General features: G+C 44.1%; 1 protein-coding gene across 6 annotated transcripts in view; it reads left to right on the top strand.

Moving 5' to 3' along the window:
* The window catches only part of Arih2 (ariadne RBR E3 ubiquitin protein ligase 2), a 54,145-nt gene extending 43,355 nt beyond the window's left edge, over positions 1-10,790 (top strand). For 3 of the 6 annotated variants that reach the window (XM_076917355.1, XM_034483655.2, XM_076917357.1), the window contains 9 exons: positions 96-205; positions 2,152-2,269; positions 3,657-3,707; positions 3,798-3,885; positions 5,077-5,228; positions 5,561-5,704; positions 6,288-6,356; positions 8,310-8,393; positions 8,567-10,790. In XM_076917355.1, the coding sequence (XP_076773470.1) occupies positions 96-205; positions 2,152-2,269; positions 3,657-3,707; positions 3,798-3,885; positions 5,077-5,228; positions 5,561-5,704; positions 6,288-6,356; positions 8,310-8,393; positions 8,567-8,638 (888 nt within the window). In that variant the 3' untranslated portion in view covers positions 8,639-10,790. Of the gene's footprint in view, positions 1-95; positions 206-2,151; positions 2,270-3,656; positions 3,708-3,797; positions 3,886-5,076; positions 5,229-5,560; positions 5,705-6,287; positions 6,357-8,254; positions 8,395-8,566 lie in introns of those variants that run through there. The other 3 variants (XM_034483656.2, XM_034483658.2, XM_076917356.1) reach the window with 2 other exon arrangements.
* Positions 10,791-14,287: the final 3,497 nt, after the last annotated feature.

Raw genomic sequence — 14,287 nt, 5'->3', positions numbered from 1 at the left:
CTTTGATATAGGTCATCAGCTGGAAGTGTGGCACTTGAGCAGTCTGAGACACAGCAGTTACATCTCTTCATCATTTCCCTTTGCTGTGTTTACAGAGTCATTACCAGCTCCAGCTGTGCCCTGGTGCAGACTGCCCCATGGTTATTCAGGTACAGGAGCCTAGAGCTCGCCGAGTGCAGTGCAATCGGTGCAACGAGGTCTTCTGGTAAGAGAGTGAGTGCTGAGCAGTCCTGGGCTCATGGCCCATCTTCCTCCAGAGTATGTGGCTCTGTGTGAGGACAGGGTTGGGAGAGTTGGCACATCTGTCTAGAAGAGTACAGCTCTGGGTGGCCAGGTTTGTGCCCAGCATTTCATGTTCCTCAACGTATTTTTGGTAAATGAACAGACTCTGAAGGCAAGGAAGTGGCAGATTCCTGGCAAGTGTGTTAGGTTTGTGCTGCACTCAGACCCAGACACTGTCTACCTTATTGGCTGTTTGCAGTGACTTCAACACTTTTCATCTTTTCTCTGTTTTGAACTTTTTTTAAGCTAATTTTTACATTTAAAATTTTTTTTTATATAGATTTTTTGGCAAGATCTTATTTAGCTCAGGCTGGCCTCAGATTCAAAGCATAGCCAAGGATGACCTTGAACATCTGATGGTCTTCCTTGTGCCTCCATAGTGCTATGATTCCAGAGTTGCGTCATCATGGTCAGTTTATATGGTGCTAAGAGTTGAACCCAGGACCTTGTTTGTCTTATTTTGTTTAGTTTTGAGACAAGGTCTTGCTATGTAACGTTGGCTAACCTGGAACTTACTTTGTAAACCAGGCTGTCCTCAAAGATCACGAAGATCTACCCTCCCTAGCTGGTAGTAGTGCTAGAATTGACTTCATGTGCCATGCCATTGACACTGGCTGACTTGTATAAAACTGATTCATGGGTGAATTCTACATCTGAGATTCTCCTCATTCAGTAAATTCCAAGTGACAAGCCATTCCCCTGCATCATCACAGCTGTGAGATTTGCTGTCACCATTTTAGTATTCTATGTCAGGAGACCAAGGTACAAGGTTACTAACTACCAAAAAATAACAGAGCCATAATTTAGATCCAGCTTTGTCCTGATTGCAGCTCCCTGGAAGACTGACAGTCCAGCTTCATAGAAGCTTCACAGGAAATGTGTGTATCTTCTGCTGTTCAGAATAGGGAGTGGACTCTGTCCCAGCAAAAGCTGAGAACTGAGTAGTTGGCTGCCTTGGGGGCCTTTACTGTTCACTTGTACAAAAAGAAATCGAAAACCAGAGTCCTGGCTTTGCTTTGTTTAGGTTTGGTTTTTTTAAGCTTCAATTTCTTTTGGGGAGGAGTGTGGGTAGTTGAGACAGGGTTTCTCTGTAGCACTGACTGTCCTCAAACTCATTTTGTAGATCCAACTGCCTCTAGGCTTCTCAAGTGCTGGGATTAAAGATGTGCATTACCACCTATCAGTTTCTTTTCACATATGATAGTGCCCTCGGACTTTACAAGTGCTGGTATTTGTGCATCCTTATGTACACATCTAGCCAGAAGGTGTAGAGAAGTTCCCCAAAGTCTCAGTCCTACCTTAAACCTGAGTGAAGGTACTCCTACCTCACTTGCTTTTCAAGGAGCTGAGCTCATGGCTAAAGTTGTAGCTCAGTTGGTAGAGTGTGTGTATAACAAATAAAGCCCTGGGTTTAAGCCCCTCATCACATGAGCCAGACATGTTGGCTCATGCCTGTAATGCAGTACATGCAGAAAGGTCACCAGATGAAAGAGGGGCAGGGCAGTGAATGGCCTTGGGGCAGAGATTGTAGCTTCATAGTAAACTTCAGGGCCTTGAGTTTAATCCCCAGCAACTCAGAAGGTGGGGAATAAAAGGAAACTGGGCTGTTTGACTCCTTTCGGAAGGGGTTAATACCATCCAAGGGACTTAAGGAGAAGCTAACTTCTGTGAGCCTGTTGAGAGTATCTTGGGCTCAAGATCAAGAAGCATAATGTGTTTCATTATAATCCTAGGTGAGTCCCAAAGACCTAGAGAAATGATTTTGCCTAATCCCTGACTTCGAATTTGTTAATTCAAACAAGAGGAAAATTTAAAACAGGAAACCCTGACCTGACGACTATTTGAATGTGTTTCTTTTCCAATTTTAAGTTTCAAGTGTCGACAGATGTATCACGCTCCCACAGACTGCGCCACAATCCGGAAATGGCTCACCAAGTGTGCAGATGACTCCGAAACGGCTAACTACATTAGTGCTCACACTAAAGACGTAAGGACTATATGTTGCCTGTACTGGATCTTTCCTAAGTAATGCAGCCCAGAGCTCTCCCTGTAGATTAGCCATCTGAGAGAAGAACGTGTGTGTGTGTATGTGTATATATATACGTATATGTACACATGCATATATATATATACACATACATATATATACACATAGACTATATATATATATATATATATAGAGAGAGAGAGAGAGAGAGAGAATATATATATATATATATATATATAGAGAGAGAGAGAGAGAGAGAGAGAGAGAGCGAGAGCCAGCCAGCCAGCCTGCCTAGGGCTCTGACTAGAGACTGGACACTCTGCCATGCTTAGTATAGTTTTATCAATTTTTAATCCTTGGATAAATTTTTCTTAATTTTTAGAGCTGGTCATGGGTGCTCACTCCAAAGGCGGAGATAAGTGGGTCTCTGGAACTTTGAGGCTAGCCTGATCTGTCTACATAAAGAAATTTTCTCTCCAAAAATAAATAAATAAATAATGATAATATAATTATTTTTACTTTATGTATGAATGTTCTACCGGAATATATGTATGTGCACCACTTATGTGCCTTTTGAATATTTTGGAACTAGAATTAATGGATGATTTTGAGCCACTGTGTGATTGAACTCTGATCCCCTGCAAGAGCATCAAGTCCTGTTAACTGCTGAGCCATCTCTTCAGCTCCAGATGCATTTATTTTAATAAAATTCCAAATACTCAGAAAAGTTGATCTGAAGGAGATCTAACTAGAAAAATAAAACCCTAATTTTTGTTGATATTTACTAAGTTTTGATAGCCCTGGAAGTGGAGTGGTTAATTGGCATTGTTCATAAATAGCAAGACTATATAATACAAGCCCAGACAGTCTCAGTGTTCACTAACACTAACCCTGGGAGAAGGCCCCATTGTGTAGCTGCTCACTGACTCAGTCAGGATCACACATAGATTGCTTCACCCTGAGGGGAGGCTCTGCTTTACTCTAGGCTTGCTGTCCTTTTTCAAGTGAGAAGAGTTTTGAGGCAGTTTCCACACCCTCTTCTGGAAGCTAGAGTCCAAGCAAGCTGAGCAGGACTTAGTTTCTCCCAGCAGGCCTGCTTTCTGCTGCCTCAGCCTGGGCTTAATCTGAGTGGTGTCATAGCAAGGACAGATGGTGGAGGACTTAGTGAACCTCAGCTGACAGTGGACTTATTTCGGATCCCAGCATGCTGACCTCATTTCCTTGTATTGCTATTCCAGCCTCAGCGACCTGCCACATTTAAGTGAGACATTCCTCCCCAGAAGTGCTTGCCATGAGCTACTGGGCATGGGTGCTTGGAGTTGTGTGTAGTGTTTCTTAGAACCGGGCTGGTGATGTGTAAGCCTAATGGCACCTTCTGTCTCCTCAGTGTCCCAAGTGCAACATCTGCATCGAGAAGAATGGAGGCTGCAATCACATGGTGAGCAGAAGATGTAGTTTGCTTGCAAACATGGAGTCCTTGGTTAAAGTATGCTTCCTAAATGTGTTCTCTTCTGTTTCTCTCTGACAGCAATGCTCCAAGTGTAAGCATGGTGAGTTCAGGCCTGGTCCAGGGGCATGGTCTGTGTTCCTTGTGCTTTCATCTCCATTACTTCTTAGTGAGTTCTTTTATAACAAATCGGCGAATCAAAGGGGAGTCTCCATCACTTTAAGATCACTGTAACTGGCTTTTGATTTGGGGGTGGGAACATTCTTTTATAATTCCATTACTGTCCTGGTGACATATGTAGTTAAAAGTCAAGTTTGGTGTGACCTCATGATCTTCAGTCATCCAACAAGACTTTTTTCCTTATCTTTCTTTATGGGCAGGGACTGCTGTGTAGGCCTGGGTGGCCTCGGGCTTGCAGCAGTTCTCCATCTGTGTCTCCCAAGTGGGTGGATTACAGACATGTGCCAACACACTCAGTTCAAGGTTTTTTATTTTTCCCAAAACAGAAAGATAACAAGAGAATTAAAAGTTTTTCTTCGAGAGCGATCTCTGTCTTTGATCCATTGGGACCAGTTTACAGAGCTACAAACTGGTAGTTTCCTTTTTCTTCCTGCCAGATCAAATTCCTACAAATTGAAGATATGTTCAGATAGTCTCTCACACAGTTCTCAGTTTCACAATTGTGACATGACCCATTTGTTACCTGGGTAATAAGGCAGGTATATATAGTGGCACATATTTGTAATCTCAGTGTTCAGTGTTGGGGAGGCAGAGACAAGTGGATTCCTGCGACTTCTGCTGGCTAGCCTAGCCTAGAGCTTACCTATCTCAAAGGGTGGGGGTGGGGTAAGGGATGACTAAGCACCTGAAGAACAACATTCAGGATTGACCTCTGTCCTCAAAGTGTATGTACATGAACGTAGGTACACACACACCAAAAAAGGAAGAAATTTGATTTTCAGTTTTGTGTGTAAAGATCTTAGGGCAAGCAAGAATCGTAAGCCTGGGAAGTAATGAGGAGAGCCATCTCTATAGGCAGCCTATGTTCTAGATGACCAGATGAGATGCTTTTAGGCACATTTTTGCTTCTTGAAATGGTATTGACAGAGTTGACCAGTGACCTTGTCCAGCATAGTAAGGTATATGATGTTTGCTGTTGGAATTCATAGGCCATTGGCTATGCTAACAAGCCTGGGGACAGGAGATGTGACAAGAGTGAGAGTTGTATATCCCTCTCCAGAGAGGCAACTTTGGGAGTCTGTGTTTGGGTTACCCCTTCATCCTGCTCTCCTGCCTGTGCCTTGGAGGAGTTTGTGGTTGTCTTGTGAAGATAAAGGACTTCACCCTTCTTTCTGTGCAGACTTCTGCTGGATGTGTCTAGGAGACTGGAAGACCCATGGTAGTGAGTACTATGAATGTAGCCGGTACAAGGAGAATCCTGACATTGTCAACCAGAGCCAGCAAGCACAGGCCAGGGAGGCCCTCAAGAAGTACTTGTTCTACTTTGAGAGGGTAGGTATCCTATCTTACACCAGCCCTTTCGGGGTTGGCTTTCTCCACTTGGCCTGCTGACATAAGAGCACTGGGATGCTGTGTGCATATGTGGAGGTCAGTGACTGGCTCCAGTCACGTGCTTGAGTATTGCCTCCTACAAATGTGGTTTCAATTGTGCAGGATGATGGGATATTCCCTTAGTTGAGTGATGAATCATGGTCTGTCTGTTCCATAAGAAGATAGAGCAATCTATGGGCATGGCCTACCAGCCAGTGTTTGTCTTAAATTTCTGTGTTGACCTCTGTACCTTCCTGGGACTCTGCATTTTTTCTTCTTTCTCTGCTTTGTAGTGGGAAAATCACAACAAAAGCTTGCAGCTGGAGGCACAAACATACCAGCGGATTCACGAGAAGATTCAAGAGAGGGTTATGAACAATCTGGGAACGTGGATTGACTGGCAGTACCTGCAGAATGCTGCCAAGCTGTTAGCCAAGGTATCCACCATCTCACTCTTCCATCACTGGTCCCTGTTGGCTGCAAACATTAGGGTAGGAGGCCATCTCTGAAAGGAGGGAGAAGGAAGGAGGAGTTTGGTGCCCTGCATAGCTTTGCATTCATGTCTGTGGGGCCACATTTCCCTGTGCTGAAAATACCAGAAGTCTTGGCCCTTTGCTAGATGTCTAAGAGAGTTCTGAGCAGTTTTACTGTCTGCCAACAGAGAAAACTAAAGCCTTTTTCTTCTTTGTTCCATTTATGGATAACTGAAAAGATAGTATATAATTGATAACTATTGAGATATGTAGATTTTAATGACCACAGAAAAGCCCTGAGGCAACTGGTGGCGATTAATCAATATGAAGGGTGGTGATTCTGTGACCATTGTTTCCAGTTTCCCTGTCTTCCTGTAGTCCATCATCTCTGTAGTTTGGCCTTGTTTCTTTAAGGTCCCCATGTCTAAAGTCCCATTTGCATGGTTGGATATGAATTGTAAGAGCCACCTAATAATGTGTGGGTCAAGTAGAATCAAAGATAAAACTTCTTCTTCTTCTTTTTTTTTTTTTTCCTTTCCTATTATAGTGTCGATATACCCTGCAATACACCTATCCATATGCATACTACATGGAATCCGGTCCCAGGAAGAAGCTGGTAAGCCATAACTGCCTTTCTGCTGTTCCATGCAATTTTAAAGGGGCCCATTTTTACAGGCACTGTACAGGTGAACATAGTCCTGACCTTGTCATTGGGAGAAAACAGTGAAAACTCTTACTGCAAAAATCCATTCTGCCAGGCAGTGGTGGCGCACGCCTTTAATCCCAGCACTTGGGAGGCAGAGGCAGGCGGATTTCTGAGTTTGAGGCCAGCCTGGTCTACAGAGTGAGTCCAGGACAGCCAGGACTACACAGAGAAACCCTGTCTCGGGGGAAAAAAATATCCATTCTAGGGCTGGAGAGATGGCTCAGTGGCTAAAAGCACTGACTGCTCTTCCAGAGGTCCTGAATTCTAATCATCTCACAATCATCTGTAATGGGATCTGATGCCCTTGTCTGGAATGTCTGAGCAATGGTGTACTCAAAAAAAAATCCATTCTAGCTTTGCACCTCAGATGCTATAATAACCAGATGCACCTGATCCCTTAAACAATGATATTTAAAGATCAGTGGCCTCAAAAAGTCTGTGATCACTTGAATAGTCAGTGGTCATATCGTACACATCCTTACATTATAGTTGTCTGTTTTTACTTTAGTTCTTCTTCTTAGATATGGTTGTTTCTGCTGATGATAAAATTTTTTATTTTTATATATTCTTAAATGTGGAAAAATATAGCATTTATGTCATGCATTTTCTAGTCTTTAAAATTAATGCTATGGAAAACTCTGTTGTAAGTTCATTAAGGCTTTGTGGTAGAGCACTTGCCTAGCATGCATGAGCTCCCAGATTCCATCTCAGCACAAGGAAAACACAGCTATGGTTGCACAAACTTTGTAACCATAGTGATATAGAGGGATTAAGTTTTCCTTCCGGCCTAGACTATAGCAAATCCTTATCTCAGAAACCAGAGCACAAAGATGCATGCTTGTATCTTACTGTTACAAGTTTGTCACCGTCTAGGCTCTCAGGCTTACCAGATTGAATTCTTCTTTACATAAATGCTCCAAATGCCTTCCTTAGTGTGTCATTTGAGACGACAACTGTTTCCACTTTCATTGTCTCAAGTAAGACTAAGGAAAGTCTTTTTGTGTGGCATTTTATTCCTCAGGTGTTATTGTTACTAAGTCAAACAATTTGATTTTTTTCTTCTGAGTCTTAAAAAAAATTAGCCCAGGCATCCTTGAACTTAAAACCTTTCTGTCTCTGCCTCTAGTGCTGGGATTACGGGCACACACCACCACATAGGGCAAATTGTTTGGTTTTTTCAAAGGGTGTTTTTCTGTTTGGTTTTCTTTCTTTCTTTCTTTCTTTCTTTTTTCTTTTTTTCTTTTCCTTTCCTTTTCTTTTCTTTTCTCTTCTTTTCTTTTTTCTTGGTTGGTTAGTTATTTTTGGAGATAGGGTTTCATGTAGCCCATGCTGGCCTCAAGCTTGCTAATAAGGAGGGGACCTTGAACTTCTGATACTCTCTATGGGATTACTGTACCATGGTGTGCTACCATACCCAGTTTATGTTGTGCTGGGAACTGAACCCAAGGCCTCGTGTACATTCTCGGTGTACATTTCACCAGCTGAGAGGCTTCTGTACACCGCGTTTGAAGGCTTTGTTGGCCAGATGACTGTGGAGTAAATGCATTATCTTGACAATATCATCTTAACTGTTGGCAGTATCTGTCCGAATGTTTTGGGACCATTTTTCCTGTGGCTTTAAGCTTCTCACCTTCCTTTGGTGGTGGATGGGATGGCACATGTTGCTTTGCCGTTTGCTCCTCTCTTCTGGAAGGTCTTTGGATGCTGTTCTCCAGCTCTGGGCATAAAGGGTGGCAGGCTGAGGACAGTGTCAGGCGTGTTGGTTGCTAATTGGAGCCTGAGGTGCTGCGTGTACCCTCCGTCTGCAGGCCCTGCCCGGCTACAGCCCTCTCTCCTTTTGACCCTCCTGCTCTGCCCATACAGTTTGAATACCAGCAGGCTCAACTGGAGGCTGAGATCGAAAACCTTTCATGGAAGGTTGAGCGTGCAGACAGCTACGACAGAGGGGTAAGTGCTTGCTGCCTTCCTTCAGGTAAGGGAAGGATGTCATTTTAACAGTGATTGTATTGGGAAGGGCAGGTATTTAGACTCCGTGGAGCATCTGATACGCTGCCTGTGGCTTTGTGTACTCTCTGCTCCTGGCATTGGAACTTATAAAACCTGTTGTGTTGTTTGTTCAGGACTTGGAAAACCAGATGCACATAGCAGAGCAGCGGAGAAGAACCCTGCTAAAGGATTTTCACGACACCTAAACTGGGCTGTGGATGTGCCGGGGTGAGGAAGATGTAGCTGTGAGGCCACCCGGCTACCGTACTGCATGCTGCAGACTCTGCCTTTCACGACCCAGGCAACAGCCAGGGCCCCACTCCTGAAAGACACTGGCAACACACCTCTTAGTCGATTTGTTTTTTCCTCATCTTTTTGCTTTTTGTTTCTACCAGGGTAGAGGCCATGTTAAATTAAGCTGGCCTCTAGTGAGGACTTTAAATTTCCCCTGGATGGTTGTTGGGCGGGAGGGAACTTTTTTTTTCTGAATGGCTATTAATAGTATTAGATCATTACAACTTATGTAATTTTCAAAGGTTGTACGATTATAAAGAAAAGAGGCAAACCATAGATAACACAGAGCCCGATTAAAATAAATTGGCATTGGAGTGCTTCACCCTTTAGCTATTTGACTTAGAATGTAACTTGATACTGCCCACCCAGCCTCAGCTTGTCTGCACTGCCGGGGTCCCTGGGGTGGCCTCTGCTTTCCAGCATCATGTTTGACTGGAGCTGGAGTCCTGGGGAAGAGCACGGGTGGCAGAATAGGGAACTGAGTTGGCCTGCATAATAGGATACAGCACAGAGTTACATACCTCTGGCCTTAGCTGGATAGCCAAGGCACAGAGCAGAGCAAGGTCTCACTGCAAGCTTGCTTTTATTCTTGAATGTGAGGTTTCCCTGAGTCAGGCCACCCAGACCAGCATCCACAGCAGAGGTGAGCTAATGCACCTCTGGACTGGGAGACTGGTTCAGCATGGTGCTTCCTTTTGTTTCATAAAGATAAGAAATCCACCTTTGAAAGTCGTTGTTCCCCCAGATGAGTTTCCTTTTCCTTGGTCGTTCCTTTTGATCCAGTATTCAAGTGGTGTACTCTGACCCAAGTCACTGTCTTGTGTTCTTATGAACAGAGTTCACAAGGTCAGAGTTCAGCATGGCTCTTAGACCAAGGGCATGGGCCTTGTGGCTCAAGAGCTAGGTTTGCACAAGTTATTTTTATGTTCACCTAGAGTGTGGCCAGAAGCTGCTCCAGGGTGGGGTGTGTTTCCCTTTGCCTAGTTGCAGTTGCCAGAAGTCCCCATCTCTGTGGTCTGGGAGTCTGAGGCCAGGAGAATCCCTGGTTTGTGGTCTCAGTTCCTATACTAGAAGGGGCTGGCCAGAAGAAAGGACCAGTTCTTGCACAGTCAAGTGCAAGGGAACAGGCAGCTTGCCTGGTGTCCTTCCTATCCTGAACCTGGTCCTGTGGGCCTTTGAAAAGTTAGATCTGTGATCTCTGGGGTTTCCTTGGCTTTGTTCAGTGCCTCCCCTCTGAGACTGGCAGAGCTGTCTATACTTGACAGGACCTCCTTGAACTCCTAGGAGAGCCTATAGAGAAATCTGTGAATATTATGATGCAGATTCTTTGATATTCATACATTTTCACCTCCAGTCAGCAGTTTCCTAGGTACCATGTAAAGCTGTAAAATTGAGTTATTCTTGAAGTCAGGTGACAGCTGTGACTCTTGGGTACATGACCAGCTGCACATCCTCTTTCACCTCCTCAGGTTTTGTCTCTTCATGTCGTCCTGACAAGTGAGATTGTGAGGTGGATTGGGAATAGTAGTTTGGGGTATGGTGAATGGACCCAGAATACCAATGGGAGTTGATTGTGTACCTGCTGCAGAGTCCAGGGTGGCCTGTGATGCTGTATTAGTGTACACAGACCTTTCCATCAAGTCCTGTTCGTGGCACTGCCATGACAGGACCAGAGTTGCAGCTCTGCAGCCTGACTCCCCCTTGGGTACTTTTTGAACTGCACAGCTGCCATCATCCACTCCTCAGCTGTGACCCTGACCCTTGGCACTGCAGGAGGCTCTGCCAACCTGTAGCTGGTGGCACCTCACCTGTGGAGACCTTTGTTTTGCACCCTCAGTGGTTGTCCTTTGTTAATGTTATCAGAACATCTGAAAGGTCAAGCAGAGGTAGGGTTTGGTTTGGTTTGGTATAGTTTGGTATTTTTGCCCTACAAAGGGTAGAGAAAGGTGTTTTCATGAACTGACCAGATCCTTGTCTTTCTTCAAAGAAAAGTTGAGGTCATGTCATCTCACAAAGTTAAGTTGAGTGGTTTATTCAAAATAAACTCATTTTCTGATTATAAAATGTGTGGAGTCTTTTTTTTTTTTTTTTCAAAGTGTACAGGTGGCTACCTTTTGTTCTCTGCTCCTGCAGGGTCTCTGAGGGCCCAGCCAGACTTAGCACTGCTTTTCTTGAAGTTTCTTCTCAGTAGGAGAAGGCAGCTCTAGGTGCCCCCTGCTTGAAAGTGTTAGTTCTCTCCTTGGCGAAAGATTGAACCATTCCCACAAGCATCTTGGGATTGAAGCAGGAATGCCCTAAGCCCTGTCATTAAAGACCTCTGGGTCCTGCCAGAGCAGATGCAGAACCATAATACAGAGGACATTATGGCTCTTGAGAGTTAAAACAAAAATTGGAAATGGTTTTGGAAGTGTCAGGCATGCAAGCAGCACTGAGGAGAGCTTTCTCAGGGTTTCCTTGCTGTGAACAGACACCATGACCAAGGCAACTCTTACAAGGACATCATTTAATTGGGGCTGGCATACAGGTTCAGAGGCTCAGTCTATTATCAAGGTGGGAACATGGCAGCATCCAGGCAGACATGGTGCAGAAGGAGCTAAGATTTCTACATCTTCATCTGGAAGCTGCTAGGAAAATACTTCAGGTAGCTAGAACAAGAATATTAAAGCTTATGCCCACAGTGACACACTACTCTAACAAAGCTATACCTCCTAATAGTGTCACTCCCTGGGCCAAGCATATACAAACCATCACAAGAGGTAAACTAGCACTGGGGCCAGGGAGGGTGTACGAAACTCCACACTGCTGGTCCTGGCCTTGAGTGTGTTGGTGTTATGCTTATCACTGGATACACAGTGAGGTTCAAGAGGACACTACCCCCTAGAAGTACCTTTAGTTCATGGCAGACATAGGATTGGTCACTAGGGGTTTTTTTTGTTTTATGTGTGTTGGTGTTTTGTATGCATGTGTACTGTGTCTCTATTATACACATACCTGCTACCTAAAAGGTATATGGGTGTTGGGAACCAACTCCCCCAGGTCCTCTGCAAGAGCAACAAGTACTGTTAATGCTGAGCCTTCTCTCCAGTCCCACTAGTGAATGCGTTTTCTGGGCAGCGAGGACCAGTTAAGATAGGGCCATCCTTGAAAATCATTCGGTATAGGGTAACGTGGTGTCTCTACTACTGGTTATCTTTACACATGATGTCCCTGGCAAGATGGTTCAGTGGTTAAAGGCATTTGTCTGACAGCTGAGGAAGAGTCTCAAGATCCTTGTGGCAGAAGGAGAAAAACTAACTCCTGCAGGTTGTCCCCTGACCTCCACACTCTTCCCGTAGCACAAACGTATGTGTGTGTGTATATATATATATATATATATATATATATATATATATATATATATACATTTAAATGTAAAAAATAAAATGCCTTTTTAGGGTCTGGAGAGATGGCTCATCAGTTCAGAACACTTGCTGTACTTGCATAAAACTGGGTTCAATTCCCAGCAGGCATATAATGGTTCACAGTTAACTGTAAATCCAGTTCCAGGAGATCCAGCACCCATTCCTGGCCTGCATAGGCGTTCATATGCTACACAGGTTTTTCTCAAATTTTTTTTTAATAAGGCTAGCTGAATATAGTACATACTAATATCCAAAAGTCACAGTATCTTTGGTAAAATGCCAGGTGTTGTAGTACATACACACCTATAATCCCAGAGCCAGGAAAGTTAAAATGATAATTCTATTAGTTGATATTAACAGTTGAAAAGTATAGTTTTAGAAATTGTTTGTTGTCCCTATTACACAAGAAACTGGCTCCTGACCTGAGTAAATACTGAAAACTACAGAGGGAAAACCCTGGAACCTGCTCTGGAATCAGGCCTGGAATTGGGGGGAGAACCTCTTGGCTCTGCCTCACATGTACTGGGGTTACAGGCGTGTTCTACTACACCCAACTAAGAAATCGGAATATTCCTAAGTGGTCAGTAGAGATTTGTCTGTTTAAATCATTAACTTTTTGAGGCAGGATCTGCCTTCACCTCCTAAATGCTGTGATTAACTACAGGTGCGTACCACCATGCTGATTCGAGACTAAAACATTGTAGCAGTAATTAACATTCCTTTGTGAATTAACTTTAGGCAGCTGGGGAGATGATTCAGTGGGTAAAGCTTGAGGTCAGAGTTCAGATCCCAGCATGTAGATAAGGCTGAGTAGGCTTGGCAGTCAGCCTGTAATCCCGGGACTGGGGAGGTGGCTCTAAGATCCTCAAAGCAAGTTAACTAGTCAGACCAGCTCAGTTGGTGAGCTCTGGGTTCAGGTGAGAAAGCCTGTTCAGTGAATATGGTGGAAAGTGAAGGAAGAAATGAGCCTTCAGCAGCCATGAACACACACGCGCACTAAAAATAAATTTAGGACAAGAGGCCATGTCCTTACTGCTTTTGCTTCTGTATAGGGACAACTAGTTGGGCCACTAGAGATCTCCGGTCCCACCTCTTATGAAGATGGATGACCATTGGTGCTAATTGTTCCATTGGACCCCTGCTTTTTTTTGGGGGGGGGGAGGAGGAGCTAAATCAACATTGCTACCTGTTCCCTTCCGACCCAGAAAACTCAGGTACCTATCATCTTGTGGGTTAGGAAGATTAACAAAGTACTCCTTGAAGTTGACTAGATTAGTTAATAAACTTCTGGCAGTTAGTGACTCTGAAAGAAGCCTGCCATTGAAGACTGCTGGAAAGAAGTGAGCCGTGATATAGTACCTTACTGCATTGGAAGAGTGGGGAGGGGTCAGCTGCACAGCTGAGGGTAGCCCAGCCTGAGAAGAGAGCAGAGTTCAAAATTGCCTTAGCTGCTGCTTTATAATTTGAGTTTTATTTTCTTCAGAGGCCAGAGTGTCCTGATTAGGGAAAAACCTTCCACCCTCCCTTTTCCTGTCCAGTAACTTTAAGGCAAGAGTGCACCAAACAGCACCTGCTTCATTTTGAGAGATACTGGGTGTATCTCAACCTGAGCACACTGGGCAGCTTCTTACCAAAGTTTGACTTGCAGGATTCCCTCGGTGGTCCAGACTGACCACAGAAGGGCCTTCAAGAATATCTACAAGGTCATGGGGGCAAGCTGCAAGAACATCTGGTGGCGCATGCCTAGTAATTCCAGCATTTGAGAAGTGGAGGCAGGAGAATAAACTTATCCTCCGCTCCTTTCGAGTTTGATGAGTCAGCCTGAACTATATGAGACCATGTCTAGGTTTTTTTTGGTTTGGTTTTTTATTTGTTTTGATGTTATTGTTAATTTTTTTTTATAAAAAAAAAAAAAAAAAACGGAAGCTAGAGAGAGACTCTTTGGTTAAGAACCCTAAAAGTTGTTAGTGGTCTTGAAGAACACACAGGTTCTAGTCCCAGCACCAACATGGTGACTTACAAACATCTGTAACTCCAGCTCCAACGCCCCTTCTGTCCTCAAACAGAGGCACGCATGGAGTGCACATACACATATACAGGCACTCCGTATACATAAGCTGTTTTAAATAAACCAAACTCGTGGGAGCTGCTCTATCATCT

Source organism: Arvicanthis niloticus, chromosome 21, assembly GCF_011762505.2.
Source record: "Arvicanthis niloticus isolate mArvNil1 chromosome 21, mArvNil1.pat.X, whole genome shotgun sequence".
Taxonomy (NCBI): Eukaryota; Metazoa; Chordata; class Mammalia; order Rodentia; family Muridae; genus Arvicanthis; species Arvicanthis niloticus.
The sequence above is the reverse complement of the archived record's forward strand: the minus strand, read 5'-3'. Positions and strand labels throughout refer to the sequence as shown.